Below are 16,648 nucleotides of genomic sequence, written 5' to 3'. Positions count from 1 at the left end.
ATATTTACATACAGTTCGTATGGTCTGGAACAGACTAATTATATTTACATACAAACTTATGGGGGAAATTACTTCGGGGTCGCAACCAAATCGGGTTGTGACCAGAATTTTGGAGCGAATTAGGGCCATGACCCGAGGTTCTACTGTGTATGTATATATATATATAATCTCCCAACAGGAAAACCTAAGAAAAGTAAACACTTCAATTCTGGGTTCCAAAATGGCCACCAAGACGTCACTTCCAGTGTCCATTCATGACATCAATTCTGGTTCCGTTAAATGACGTCGCCTCTGTCTCCTGTTTTTGACGTCATCTCCTGCCAACCACTTCCTGCCCTCCATTTTACTGCTGTATATAAACACCATTTTGTTTCATGTAAACTATCAACTGTTACGAATTACAAGTACTTTTGATCACTGTAACCATTTTCTTTGCTTTATTTTTGTCCGCTGGACAATATACGGGGACAATCCCCAAAACTTAGTTTTTGTGAAGGGCTAGGATTTTTTTTGTTCAAAATGACTAAAGAACAGGACCTGAACACTGTTCTTTCCACTACTATGGCCAAACTATGTACCTTAAAGGTACAGATGGGTGAGACACAGATCCAGCTTGCCGAATCCGAGGCTTGTGCTGGAGCAACGGTTCGGACAGAGGCCACTCGTTCATTACCCACTCAGCTTACGTATTTAACTGAGGGGGATGATACTGAATCCTATTGTTTGATTTTTAAGCATACTGCTAGACGAAGCGAATGGCCGAGGTCCGAATGGACGTACCTACTGACTCCCTACCTGAAGGGCATAGTGCAAAAGGCCTATTCTGATTTAACTGAAGAGCAGGCCGCAAACTATGACGTTTTAAAAACTGAGGTGTTTAAACGCTACAGGATCTCTCCGGAACAGCAGGCAAGAGAATAGAGGGAGTGGCAATTTGATCCCGAACGACCTTTACGAACACAGGCGTTTGAGGCGTGAAGTAAAGTGTGTCATTGGCTATGGCCCGATACTAATAACTCCCACAAGATGGCTGAGCTATTGGCATGCAAAACCTTTGTTCATGCCCTCCCTGAAAACATCACCCAGCAGATCCGGAAACAAAATTTTGAGAATATGGACACCTTGATCAAGGTCGTGGAACGTCACTGGGCGGCTTGTAAATAAGAGTGATCAGATCGGTCCTCTCGCTGTACCCAACAGGCAAATGGGGCAGCCCATGAGCCCTCTTGACAAGCTCTCGAGCCTGCCGTCCGTCAAAGGGACAAGCATTTTGGTCTTCCACGCTGTTTCAAGTGTGGGGAGCTTGGTCATCTGTCCCCAACCTGCACCAATGAGCTGAAGGACTGCTCGCTGGTTAAGGGAGAAAGGTACTGTACCATTGTGATTATCCCTTTGTCTCTTCCTTATACAGGTGCAGTTATTGTAAATGGCGTGAAGGTAAGAGCAATATTTGATTCTGGGAGCAACATTTCCATTATTATTTCTCAATATGTTTTACCATGACAATGGCTTAGAATAAAAACTAGCCTCAGGTGTATTCATGGTTGACATCCTGTATTATAAAATTGTGTGGTTACGGTACATCATGTAATGAAAAAATTAACTAGGGCAGTACTACCGGATGCCCCATTTCCAGTCATATTAGGGAGAGACTGGAAGAAAATTAACTGCGGTACAAACACAACTGCTCCTGAAAAAAATTTGGGCTTAATAATGGAGAGTTCATCTACTGCGACTGCCTCCACACTGTGTACAGCGGTCACTAGGACCCATATAGGTACTCAGTGCGATGGAGTTGATGTGCCATCGTCCTTTGCGGGAGCTAGTACAGTTAACGTAAAGGACATGGTGGCAGAAGCTCCTCCCATTGAGGTCATCAGAGACCCTATTTAAAATTTATCTGTCCAATTTTTAATTACCCCATCCTCCTTTAAAAGAGAACAATGGAACGATGGTTCCTTAAAGTTTGCAAGGAATGCAATAGTGTCAACAGAGGGTCATACATCCCTTGATACCATGCCACCGATGCCATTCTTTGTAATAAAAAATGAACTCTTATATTGAGTGGCAGAGCACGGGTGGTGAAGTGAGGACATTGCTCCTAGTACCACGTACTTATTGGTGACAAGTATGTGAACTAGCACATGCCCAACTTCTGGGAGCCCATTTAGGCTCTGAAAAAACACTAGAGAGGATTAAGCTCTGATTTTATTGGCCAGGGATAAATGAGGAGGTCCGACGATTTTGCACTTCTTGTCCTGAATGCCAACTACGTCAGATTCCTAGGAGGGACTGTGCTCCTCTTGTCCCTCTTACCCTTATTGATATACCCTTTGAACGAGTCGGTATCGACCTCTTAGGACTGTTAGAACCCTCATTGAGAGACTATAAATATATTTTAGCTCTAGTAGATTATGCTACTCAATTTCCAGAAGCTGTTCCCCTGCGCTCAGCTACTTCTATAAACATCACACGGGAATTAGTAGGGATATTTGCTCGTGTAGGGATCCCCCAAAGAGGTTCTTACGGATTAAGGGATTCCCTTCACTTTTGAGACATTCAGGGAGTTGGCTAAATTACTCAAGATAAAACCTTTGAAAACATCGGTCTATCATCCACAGACAGAAGGGTTGGTAGAACGATTTAATCAAACGTTAAAACAGATGTTACAAAAAGTAGTTAACAAGGATGGGAGAAACTGGGATCAGTTACTTTCCCTCATATTGTTTACCTATCAGGAAGTCCCATAGGCCTCTACAGGTTTTTCTTCATTTGAATTACTGTATGGAAGACAACCCCATGGCCTATTGGATATTTTGAAGGAAGGTACGGAAGAGGAGGTCCTTCCTACCTCAAATATACTTGAATATATCACTCCATTACGCGATAGATTGGAAAAAATGTAGAAAAAGTTCAAACAGCGCAGTCTTGTTATTACAATAGAAACACTACCATTCGGGAATTTGTCCCAGGTGATTGTGTAATGGTGCTCGTTCCTAGCTCCCATTCCAAATTATTGGCACATTGGCAAGGCCCTTACAAATTAAGGAAAGAAAAGGACTTGTAGATTATTTGGTAAAAGAACCAAATCGTCGACCGAGTGAGCGAGTATATCATATTAATTTGCTGAAGCCGTGGAAGGACAGGGAAATTGATCCCTTCTCCTCCCAGCCTCGCTCCCTTTTCATGTCAAGGTCTTGTCTTAATTTCGGATCTGATTTAACCCCGGAACAAAAACAGGACCTAGAGATGGCTATCCTGTCAATACCTGAGGTAGTGAACAAGTTACCTGGATGGACTGCACTGATTGAACATGACATCATCACTGACCCGGGAATAATTGTCAGAGAAAGACCCTATAGGCTCCTGGAGGAGCCTAGAAATTAGATGAATTGGAGTTGGAAATTAGATGAATGCTAGAATTAGGGGTTATTGAAGAAAGTTATAGCTCCTGGTATAGTCCAATTGTCTTTGTTCCTATGCCTGATGGATCGTGGAGGTTTTGCAATGATTTCCGACGACTTAATCAGGTCTCTAAATTTGATGCGTATCCCATGCCTTGAGTGGATGATCTACTTGATCGGCTTGGTAATGCTCAATTCCTAACTACACTCGATATGACTAAAGGGTATTGGCAAGTTCCTTTAACGGCCTCCGCTAAAGAAAAAAACGCTTTTAGTGCTCCAAATGGACATTGGCAATACACTGTTCTCCCTTATGGTTTGCATGGGGCACCAACAACCTTCCAGCATCTGGTAGATACACTACTACGGCCCCACAATTCATTTAGTGAAGCCTATCTAGATGACATTGTCATTTATTCTGGCACATGGGAGGAACATGTATGGCAGGTCAAAACGGTGCTCTCCACACTAGCACGCGCTGGACTTCGCATTAGTCCTAAGAAATGTTTCTTTGGATTAAAGGAAGCCAAATATTTAAGCCATCTGGTGGGTGCGGGCACTCTTAAACCACAATGCTCCAAAATTGAGGTCATCATAAACTGGCCCCGTCTGGTGACTAAGAGAGAATTACAAGCATTTCTGGGTTTAGAGGGCTACTATCGCCGTTTTGCACTTCGTTTCTCTGAGATTGCATCGCCCTTATCTAACTTGACAAAGAAACGAGCACCCTTAAAAGTGGTATGGGATGATCTGGCTGATACTGCATTCAGTGACTTCAAATTGGCCCTTATGTCAGCACCTGTTTTGAAATCTCCTGATTTTTCTTTTCCTTTCATACTCCAGACCGATGCATCAAGCACAGGATTAGGTGCCGTGTTGAGCCAATGCATTGATGGTGCTGAACACCCCATTATGTACCTCAGCCGGAAACTGCTGGACTGGGAGACCAGGTATGCCACGGTGGAGCGAGAAACCTTAGCGATCAAATGGGCTATCACGCAGTTAAGGTACTACCTATTGGGGCGGGAATTTACACTGGTGATGGACCATGCTGCCCTACAGTGGATTAGAACTAATATTAGGTACTATATAGTAGATGCTTAAGGAGAAATTAAATGCACTATATACAGAGATTGAAGTACAAGTTTTGAAATAAATCTAAGTGCTTTACATAGACAATGTAGGTAAACTGTTTGGTTAACCAATAGTCTGTTAACACAGACAATATAAAATCTCCTAGATTAAAGTGAAGAGGATATGGAGGTGAGAATGAACAAATTGTTTCCAAATAGCAGGATTAAGGCCTAGAATTTGTAGAAAAGTAGCAACAGTTATCTCTTTATATTTACAAACCAAAGCAGGATGTGGAATTCAGCATTAACTATATGGTTACACAATGTGCGAGCTTACAGTGACATAAAGGCTAGGGTTGAGGCAGTTGATTAAATAGAAAGAGAAGCAATTATATCATCAGTATGAGGGACAAATTGGAGGAAATCAGTAAAAATATGCAGTGACACTCCTTAATGAAGAAAAAGAACAGCTGAATTTCCACACTTCTCCCCAGCAATAATAAATGGAACTCCAAGTTGAAAAACCTTTTCACTAACTCAAATAAACCCAAATAGTGAAAGCTGTAGAGTATCACCAAATTAAAAAGACCCCTCAGCTTAAAAAGAGGCACAGTGCAGAGTAAGGAAAAAGGGAAGAAATAAGTAAGTAAATAAGTAAAAACACACACATACACAAATTCCTATGTCCATTTTATAATTATATCCTGGCCTACAGGAAGGACTTAATAAATCAAGCATATAAATGAAGTTCAGGCTGGAAGTGTGCTGGCATCAAGCTTCACCAGGAGCATAAGCCTCACATTTCCACACAAAACAAGTTGAGATTGTGCACGGTCCACATGGTACTGTCCTGTATTTTAAGTGCAGTTAAAAAATCTTCAAGGTTGGCTTTTCAAAATGTGGGATCACTGGAAAAAAATCATACCATCACTACAGCACTAAACTTCTTTTATTTTTTGCATAAAACACTGAATTTTGAATGCCCTTTTCTTTTCATTTTTTTAAATAAATAACCTCTAATTTGGTGGCCACTAAATGAATGGTTTGAGTGGCTATAGTGGCTCACACTATAATTTCAAGTATCTGCCTCAATAGGCTTTGCAATGTCATCAACACTATGACCTGTGAAACCCCTTTACTTATACTGTAGATGTGGGAAGTAGATGTATCCAGAGTTCTGAAGCACCTCACTCTTGTGATTGGTAAAGTTATAAAGATGATTAAAATGAAAGAAAGGTGAATAACAACTGGCATTGCTTAAAAGAATATGGTGAGAACCTGAACACCATGTTTTGTAAATAATTTATTGGAAGAATGTCTGTGTTTGAATGCAACTCTCCACTGGCTTTAAAACACTAAAATAGCTGTCTCATCACATAATGGACCTGAAAAAATGGCTACTTGCTATAAAAATATTACTGTTTTTTTTTTTGTTTTCAAATCAACTTAATCTACTTCAAAGCTAAAGGAGCTTCAAAACAGCTGGCAGTGTTGGGCAGAAGGCAGGAACCAAAAATTACTATTTGTCAAAAAAAGAGACAAAAAATAATATAGAAAAAAAATATTTTAATGAAAGTGACAAACCAAGCATCAACACAGCATGTTATCTGGAGAAACAGCATATACTGTACCTAAATCATCAGTAGCTACACTAACCGCCACTAGATTCAAAGAGCTGTTTAGAGAAAAACATTGCTTATTGCTTTATTCATTTTCTAATCCATTTATCCAGTTGAGGATCTTGGGAACCTGGATTGTCCCAGCCCTGGGCAGAACTCGGGAGCAAATGGGCAGGGTACTAGTCCATCCCAAAGCTCACTCACAAAGACCTTTGCAGATTATAATTGACAATTCATCATGCCTGAATGTCTTTGAGAGGTACAAGGAAACATGCAAAACTTTCGAATGCTGGGATTGAAGTCCAGAACTTTACAGAAGTGAGGCTTCTGGGGCAATGCTAACCACTGGCTCACTCTACTGCTTAATGACTCCACGCATAATGACTTTTCATAATAATGCATAATTCTTTTGCACATGTAACCTATTAAAATATGTGTTACTGCTAAAAGCAAAGGACAATGCATACAACAACCAGGTATCTATTACGTGTTTACTTCAAGACATATAAAGAAATAAAGTGAAAATGACGCAGATTTTAAAAACATTGTTTTGATAAGGTCAAAGCCAAATCTGCGAGGCTGCAGGAGAGTTTTTACCCCCAAGCTGTTAGACTCCTTAACACCAGGCTGCCCCCTGGGACCTTCCACACGGCCTCAACCTCCTCTACAAAACAGAACTTTTATACATGAAAACCACTATCCTGCAAAGAACTGAAAATCTCATACTGACCTCTAAGGATTTATGAAACATTCTGACCTGTCATTGTTTACACACGTCTTAAACAACTATTATCATACACTGATAATTTCTGTATTATCTATATCTATTATTTATTATTTATTTACTTATTATATTACATATCTTACACATCAATATTGCTGCTACTTGTTTGTCCTATCTTTGCACAATGTCTTGTCTTGTTTGTTTGTGTTTTAATTATAAATTTTAAAATTTTTATTCTATTTTTAATTTACTATTTGCACATCATGTTGTTACACTGTGGACCCTGAGCTTCGCAATTTCGTCTATCTGTATACTTGTATATGGTTGAGATGACAATAAAGTTCACTTTGACTTTGACTTTTGACTTTGACATGTAAAAGTACAGTGAAATTTTACTTGCATGTGCCAATCTACATGCAATATGTCAACTCTCTTTGGAGTCATTATTAGTGAGTATAATGACCTTACCTTAAAAAAGTGAACTCACTGACACATTTGTGAAAAATCTAACACGCTAAAACAATGGCTAGTTTCTTTACATTTATGGTTCTTATGCACTTGAAGTGGCATATTATTAATCTAGATCAGGGGTGCCCAATGTGTCGATCGCGATCGACCAGTAGATTGCAAAGGTAGTGCAGGTAGATCGCGTTGCATTCAAAACGTTAGTCTATCATATATCCTCCCTATGGCATTTTCCATTTGATTGACATACAGGCCAGTTTGAGATCTCTTTTCTTCTAACACACTGGTCGTCCCGCACGCACGATGAAACGCGCGAGCTACTGTAAAACTCTGGCTGTGATCTAGTTAGCCTTCCAATTTATATCGACTAAAGAAGGGATTTAAAAAAAAATTGTTTGGGGAGGGTATGGGCTGGATGTGGAATTGGAAGATGTTTTTTTTTTCACAATGTCGTAATCGAAGTGCGTTTGTCTGACGTCCGAGGTTCGATCCTAGATGAGGGGTGCAGTGGAGTGTGTACACCTGATGAGCCCAAAATAGGGTGAAACACTTGTCGCGTACTCTTTGCATTATTTGACAGTTAACTATGTAACATTCTATGATCTGCTTCTCGCAACTGAGAGGGCACCCGTGGCGGATGTTTGCAGAATCACAGACCAACCACCAGCATTACGTGGTAGGTAACCACCCATACAATCAGATTGTGATTCAGACTTCGAATGCTATGTGTATGTATATATATATATATATATATGTATATATATATATATATATATATATATATATATATATATATATATATATATATATATATATATATATATATATATATATATATATATATATATATATATATATATATATATATATATATATATATATATATATATATATATATATATATATATATATATATATATATATATATTTTTAATGTAGGTAGATCATTTCACCTGGTCATTTTAAAAGTGTGGGCACCCCTTATCTAGATTATGCCCTAGGAAATTTAAAACTTGTAACCGTGTCACAAATTTAATTTATGCTGGCTAAATGCCCTCTATAAACCATTTTCCCATGCATATACCTCCAGTTGGATATATTTCTTTCTATTTAATTCAACACCTATATTGTCATAGCACACATAGTGTCTTATTTTAGTGGTAACGTGCACAGAAGGGGTGAACCTGGGACTAGAAGACTATAAAACTATACTTGGCATACATATAATACCTACGACAGATCAGATCTCCATCTGAGGTGGACTGGTGACTAACTTGGCTCTGTATGATATGTCCTATGATACGCTTACACAACATCTAGATCTAGCCCACTCATTGCTCTAGGGGCTACTAGAAAAGGCTACAGTCTTCTGAAAGCTTCAATTGGATTAATTAGGTTTGGAAAATGTGAGAAGTAAATAATGATTTATAAACGCTACTGTACATTTCAGTGGCTCAAGGAAAGTGTTATGATGATTCAAATATCATGGTATGTCTATTACTACTGCTGGACTAAACCCTAACCTAAAGTGTTACTTCTGCAGCATCCTGAATGAAATTTTCTAAACTGGTAGTCTACTGAGATTGTGCAGAGTAAGGCATAATGATATATATTAGGCCTCTAGGCCACTAAGACAGTTTCAGCCATCTTAAACCTACCAGTGACTAACCTGTTTAAACGACACAGTAAAATTATTGAGAAACATGTTTAGGTTTGACTGTTTTGGAAATGTACACCACAACACACATGGTGGCCTTACCTTTATCTCGATCATACAGAAGGTCCTCTGCAGAACAGGGGCTTCCATCCTGAGATCCAGGGGGACAAAAGGGGGAAGCACAAGGTGAATGGCTACTACAGCTACTGCTCCTCTCCTGAACTGAAGGTGTCTGGGTGTCAATGCTGCGTGTACTGCTGCTGCGACAGTGAGGAGGGAATGGTGCTCTGCGGCCATCAGGCACATCCAGTGGCTGAAATGAAACAGAGTAAAAAAATACTTCAAAGAGAAATCGCAGCTTTCAGTCAGGTTAAGAACTACATTGTTACTGCTAAACAGAAAGAACAAGAAAACTTTCCTTTTTTTCACAGATAGCATTTACAGCGACTGTTGTTAAAAAATTATATTTTTGGATCAGGATGTCTCATATTTAGCATAATAAATATTTATTCTTTTCATATTATTTTTGTATTTGATTTTAAACTTTTATCTAACTGCTTTACTGCTGCTCCTCAAAAAGTTTGTGAGAGAGTATTGCATTTCTGTTTTTTGCAATTAGTACTCATGAGTTTGCAAATGATATAATTCTACTTTTATTACAGTATCTCTGACTGAATGGCTGTCACTTACACATTATTCAGTTATTTTGTTTGTGGAACAACAGGACAGAATTCTCTTATGCACAAAACATTAAGTACATATTAATGCCTTAACTGATGTTGAAATCTAGTTGACCAGTAAAATAAAAAAACAACAACAAAATAATAATAACAACTACTGCTAGTTTATTTTCAGTAGAAGAGGTTAAGTAACCTACAGTAAACACTACATCCATTGCCAATTTCTGAAACAAGGTCAAAACCCAGGAAATCTATTCATCTCAAATTATCATTCACTAGCTGAAATACCCAGCGTTGCCCGGAAGAAGAATAAAGTGTTTCTTTTTTTTTCCTAATTGTTTCAGAAAAATATAATTTAAAAAACCAACAACTTTAAAAATAAAAATAAATTAACAAACAATGAAGACTCACTAATGTGCTTGCCTTGCGGTCTTGTATGTTTGTTATCTTTTCGAAACCGGCTAACTCAAAAGCAACAGGGGCGTGGTGGTGCTCAAACATACAGAATGCTGGCAGTCACCTCCTGTTCGCCCTCTGGTGGTCGTTCCATGTGTCAACTGGATCATAACATGCATACAAGACCGCAAGATCACCCCCCACCCTACCCAGAAGGGGGTGGGTTAGGGTGATTTTACCCAACAGTATTTTTAGTTGACCAATGAGAAACATGTGTACCAAACCTCATGAAAATCGCTCCAGCCTTTCAGAAGTGATGCTGGAACATAGCCTACATACATACACACACACACACACACACACTTTGACTTTTACATATATACTGTATGTATGTGTATATATATATATATATATATATATATATATATATATATATATATATATATATATATATATATATATATATATATATATAGATTGGGCAAATAATGCATAATGGTAAAAAGGGAGAAGCAACGGACAAATACTATACATATATATACTGTATGTGTGTGTATATATCCAGTTTATATACAATTTTTGTGTCTGAATATGTGTATATATATTTTTTAAGCTAGACATTCTTAGTAACATGGAGAACCAATCCTGTTTCATATAAACTGGCCAGGGACGTAGCCACATCATCAGAAAACATAAATGCTGCAAGTTGTTTCTAATGCTCCTTTATCCCCATACTGAGCAGCAGCTCTAATCTCCCTTGCTGGATTCAAAGGGGCTCTCGTCTTCTGCTCCACATTCTTGGGTTTCTCTGCCTTTCACCCCAATTAGTTTCCCTTTTCTTCACATAACTAAGTTTCCCATGTTTCAAACACCCACGCATGCCTGCTATAAGCAAACAAATTCCCTGTTTAGCAGTTAGATGTTCTTTTTGTTCCTTTTTCTTTCGATGTTTTAACTCCCTCCTAGAGTTTACTTTGACTTTTTCCATTATTCTTTTTGTGGTGTGTTTTTCTTGCTTTTCTAGGTACTGGAAACACAAAACGACATTTTTCTCATTGGATATTATTTTCTTAATCAATTCTCTTTTTCTTTTCCTTGGACAGATGTTACCCTTGATCAGCTGAGAAAGCGTAGAGACCCACATTTAAACTCCCCTAAAGTTTTTCTTGCCAAACAAAACACTGGTTTGACAGCAGTGTCATCCCCTGCTAGGCAGTGACAAAATTCCGACAAAGAATCTCTGTCCTCCATGCGCGTGATATAAAATGACTATCTCCACTGTGCTTGAAGACGGCATCAATATTCAATTCCTTTTACATCAAAACAAAAGAAAGCAGGAAACAAATTGCTAAAATAGCAGTGTAAGCATTCTAGTAGAAACATATCGAACAGCCCCAGATTCTGACCATGGTGGTAATTTGTGACAACTAGCTCACTTTTCAGAATACAGCATCTAAGCCCTTTGAGCACGGGAAAGGCGCTATATAAATAAAATGTATTGCTATTAATCTCATCCTCAAAGTTATCAGGACACAGGATAAATGGAAACCAGCTACATACTGTGCCTATAAGAAGTATTCACTGCTTTAGAGGTTTTCAAATGTTATTAACATTGAATCACAGTGGATTTAACTTGACAGTGATCAACAAAAAAAAAGACTCTTTAATGTCAGAGTGAAATCAAGTCTCTGCAAAGTGCTCAAAATTAATTACAAATATGAAATGGAAAAAAATGGATTGCATTAAGTATTCACCCATGAATTTCACACACCTTAATCATCATTGGTGCAGCTAATTTGTTATACAAGTAGTCACATAATTAGTTCAACAGAGATCAACTGCTTGCCCTCAAAGGGGTTTTAATTGATTGTAGTGTAAATACTCCTTATCTGAAAGTCCATGTTTTGGTGAGTCAGCATCATGGCCTAACCTACACAATAATGACAAAAGAACACTCCAAGCAACTTAGTGAAAAGATGTTTGAAAAGCAAAAGTCATGGGTTGGATAGAAGAAAATATCCAAGCCACTGAATATCCCTTGGAGTCCAGTTAAATCAATCATTAAGAAATGAAAACATTATGGTCAGCTGCAAATCTGCCTGAAGCAAATGAGTGTCTGCTTATTATTCTGAGAACTAAACTTAAAAGAAGTGGTAAGGCAGCCTTCTGCTGTTATGCACCTAAAATCTGGAATAGCTTACCGATAGAAATTCACCAGGCTAATACAGTGGAGCACAATAAAAAATGGCTAAAAACTCATTATTTCAACACGGCTTTTTCATAGCTTCATTTTAGTTTAATCCTGATGCTCCGTATATGTATTTAATTATCAATATCATTCATTGCTGGTGGCGCCATAATCCATACTAACCCCTACTTTCTCTTCTGTTCTTTTTCCGGTTTTCTGTGGTGGCGATGTGCGCCACCACCGCCTGATCAAAGCACCGTGATGTCCCTACACTGATGGATTAAAGGCCAGAAGTCCACATGACCATCATCATCAAGTTCTTCCATGTGAACCCTGAATACCACGAGGACTGATTGAGGTCATTTATGTTAGGTAGAATGCCTAGAGTGGGCTGGGCGGTCTCGTGGCCTAGGAACCCCTGCAGATTTAATTTTTTTCTCCAGCTGTCTGGAAATTTTGTTTTGTTTTTTTCTGTCCTCCCTGGCCATCGGACCTTACTTTTACTCTATGTTAATTAGCATTCCCTAATTCTATTTTCTTATTTATTTTGTCTTTTTTCTCTTTCTTCCTTATGTAAAGCACTTTGAGCTACATCATTTGTATGAAAATGTGCTATATAAATAAATGTTGTTGTTGTTGAAGCAGGTTGCCCAGGAAAGTCAAATGATTGTTTAAAAAGAAAAAAAAACAGCAAAACAGGTGGGAAGGCCCCTAAGAGACACATTAAATGAAGCTGAAGGAGCTACAAGCTACAGTGACTTGGATGGGAAGGACTGTGCATAAAATAACTGTTGCCTGGGTGCTTCACCAGCTGCAGCTTTATCGGACGGCAGAAAAGAAAAAGTCATTGTTAAAAAAGAAAATGCCCAGAGAGTTTGCCAGAAGGCACTTGGGAAACTGTAAAGTTCATGAAATAAGGTTCTATGGTCCGAGGAGAGCAAGCCTGAGCTTTTTGGCCATCACACTAAAAGCAGTGTTTGTACTGTAGCGAACAAACCTGCACTTTGGAAGAAGATTTGTTTTCCAGCAAGAAAGACAACTTCAACCATAAAGTTAAAGCTACTCAGAAAAAGGAGGAGGAGGAGGAGGAGGATGGCAGCATGCACTGATAGTGTGTTGCCACTTCCAAAAGTTACACAGGAATGGCTTAAAAGCAACTATGTTAATATCATGAAGTGGCCATGTCAGAGTCTAGATTTCAATCAATTGAGAATGTGTTGCTGGACTTGAAGAAGGCTGTTCTCTCACAATTCCAATTCAACTGACAGAGCTTGAGCAGTTTTGCAAAGAAGAATGGAGGAAAACTGCAGTATCCAGATATGCAAGAATGACAGAGTCCTGCATACACAGACGTAAGGCTACCAAAGTTGCAACTACTAATTATTGAGATGAAGGGGGGCAATACTTTTGTGATCAATTATCTGGTGTTTTATATTTGTAATTGATTTAGGACCACTATGCCGAGATCTGTTTTCCCTTTGACATTAAAGAGTCTTTTTTTCTGTTGATTAGTGTCAGAAAGGCCATATTAAATCTACTGGCATTCAGTGTTGTATAATAATAAAATATGAAAACTTTGGTAGGGGTGAATACATTTTATAGCTAATGTATTGGTGCACAGTGCTCATTATCATCTTCAGTACCTAAATACAATTTAACAATATCCATCATCAAACCAAATTAATCCAGTTCACGGTCATATGGGCCAGAGCATATCCTAGCACCCTTACCTTTAATAATGGATTCTAAAGTTCTTTAGAAGTACCACTACATCTCTTGCTATTTCTTACAAAAGCCAGTTGTAGTAGAAGTAGACATTTCTAGATTTTTTTTAAGCCTCCCTTTAAAGTGCTACGTTGCAAGATGAAAGAGAGAAATATATATTTGCAGCTGGCAATAATGATCAAAACCAATTTTTCATTTAAATCATATCAAGTCTTTGAACAATTTCAAAATGACCCAAGTGTCAGAGTATGAAAAAGCCATTTGCTGTTCCATATTATGCTGTTCATCATATTGTCAGGTTTAAGAGCAAACTTTGCAATGTGTTCATTGAAGCTCTTCATCTTTCATTGGCAGGAAATTATATGGTGTGGGGCACTGACAATATGGGAGATATTAATGTAAAATATGCAAAAAGAAGAGCTCACAACAAAATGTGGATTTGGAGATTTCAAATGACGTACAATTTTCAAGGCATCAGAGTTATATATGAAGAGCAAATAATATTATGCTTAACAGCAACTTAATATCTTCAGTTTGTAAGCTGCAAAACATTTTAAGCAGAACTTCACGATTTTGCTCAGCACTGACTACAAGGAATGAATCAAACCTGGATTGAGTGTCTGTTCAGCATAGCAAGTATCCACACTTAGTTAATCAAGGCCAATTTAGAGTCACCACTTAATTTAACATATACAGTATATCTTTGAGATTTCAGAGGAAGCTAAAGTGCACATCAAAAGTCATGCAGTTACGTGGAGAACATACAAACTCTGACTCCAAACAGATAATGACAGAGTCAGGAATCGAACCCAGGATATTCGTGTCATACTTCACAAATTAACGAAACATTCTCATACCTGCTTACTTTCATTTCGGAGTAGCAGGGTGTGGCAAACCCAGCAGCATTAGGCCCAAAGCTGTTTATGGCGCCATTCCATGATGGGGCACATGCAGACACACAGATCCACATTTAGAACTGCTAATTAACCTAAAATGCACATCTTTAGGATGTGGAAGGAAAACCTATTTTTCTAGAGAAAACCCCAACATACATCCAGGAAGAATATGCAAACTCCACATAGACATTGAAAAGGCAGGGAGTCAAACCCAGATCCTTGTGACTGTGAAGGCAACTACCCCAGCTATTGTTCCACATTTCAATGACATTAATCTTTGTCTATTTTTATGTTTCTTTTGATATTCTCATTAATAATGATGAGAGAATTCCCGTTGAATTCGCTTTGCCTCAAGTTCAGCGAAATCACAGAAATGTTTGTGAATGTCACTGGACTCTGCACAGTGCATTAAAGTCGATCAGGAAGGAGGAACTGAACTAGTTTTAAATGGATTATAATGGTGCAATGGCCTGTTAAGTGTCCCTGAGGGCAAGGGAAAGTCTGCCAACTATGCAGGACTGATTATGGTGGCGAAATATGTTATCTGAGCTGTGAGGCAGCAATATTAACCACTATGCAACCGTGCCTCAAATAATACAAGACACAGATGGAATGAATACCACAAACAAAATAAAACAAACAGCCACAAGCTAGCAAGAAATAAATTAAGTACAGATCCTTAAGCTCACAGAGTGCCAAACTTGGGGCACACAGAGGCCATGCCATGAAGTTGTTGCGTGAAACTGGCTCAATCCACTGTTTGTAGTTATGGTACAGACGTAACATCAAGAAGACAATGCCTTGTAAATATTATAAATCTTTAGTTTCTATTATTTCACAGCCAGTGCTATGTGTTTTCAGATGAGGGGATTGGGAGGGCTCATCATCAAGGCTTGTTTTGAGATCACTGCTGGGCACATGCCTAACTTGCATGTAGAATTAGCCATGCAGTGCTACGCTGCTACCACACGGTATGTTATACATAAATACTGCAAGTTATTTTTATTTTTTTAATGAATGGCGGATGGAAATCTGGCAGTTTTCACACCTTTGTGCCTTCAGGACCCATTTTTACCTTTTTAAGTTCACAGATAACCCATAAACAGCAATTGAAGAGCCCTGTTGATTTAAAAGGCTGCGAGTGAAAGAAAGGAGTGTGGTTAAAGATGGCAAAAAACATCCCACAGCACTGCTAGGTGTTTCCCTTGTCAGGGTGGGCAGGAATGGTATCAGGGCATCTCAGTAGTTGAAAAAGTGTTTTTATTTTCTTGCTCGTGGCCCAGTGATGGCCACATCTGAAAAGATCTTGCAGTAGTCAAGTGTGAAAACTCTGCGATGCCATTGTGGCCTCATAAAATATCATGTGGTGCTTGGAAAAAATGTTCACCTTAGACGGCTATATGGTGAATTTCCAGGTACTCATTAACTTAAAGATGTACAAATTTCATTTTGTTTTATTAAACAGTATGTAAATAATTTAATTATTTAGAGTGTATTATTGGAATATAGGATCCATTTTTAGGGTGCAGCTCCTAAAAAAACATTATCACCATATTATATTTTGGCACAGTGTGCAATAAAATGCAATTGTTAAAAAAAAAAAAAAGATTTGTAATTTTATCAATGATCCTTTTATTATTATTTATTTATTTTTATCTAACAAGCGGAAACCTGGTGCCTATCCCAAAGGCTTGGGGAGCAAGGTAGGAAACAGCAATAGATGAGAATAATAACTAATACATTGCAATAAATTATGTGACATGAAATTATGTGGGAAACATCTATTATAATTTAATTATTCCACTTGTGGATTTCTGATTA

The 16,648-nt window shown here is 38.3% G+C and overlaps 1 protein-coding gene across 2 annotated transcripts in view; it reads right to left on the bottom strand.

Moving 5' to 3' along the window:
- Positions 1 to 16,648, bottom strand: part of glcci1a (glucocorticoid induced 1a) — a 287,506-nt gene that overhangs the window by 33,125 nt on the left and 237,733 nt on the right. For both annotated transcript variants that reach the window (XM_039736251.1, XM_039736253.1), the window contains exon 6: positions 9,045 to 9,255. In XM_039736251.1, coding sequence (XP_039592185.1) covers positions 9,045 to 9,255 — 211 coding nt within the window. The remainder of the gene's footprint in view (positions 1 to 9,044; positions 9,256 to 16,648) is intronic.

This window comes from Polypterus senegalus, chromosome 15 (assembly GCF_016835505.1).
Source record: "Polypterus senegalus isolate Bchr_013 chromosome 15, ASM1683550v1, whole genome shotgun sequence".
Taxonomy (NCBI): domain Eukaryota; kingdom Metazoa; phylum Chordata; class Cladistia; order Polypteriformes; family Polypteridae; genus Polypterus; species Polypterus senegalus.
This window is presented reverse-complemented; position numbering and strand designations above follow the sequence as displayed.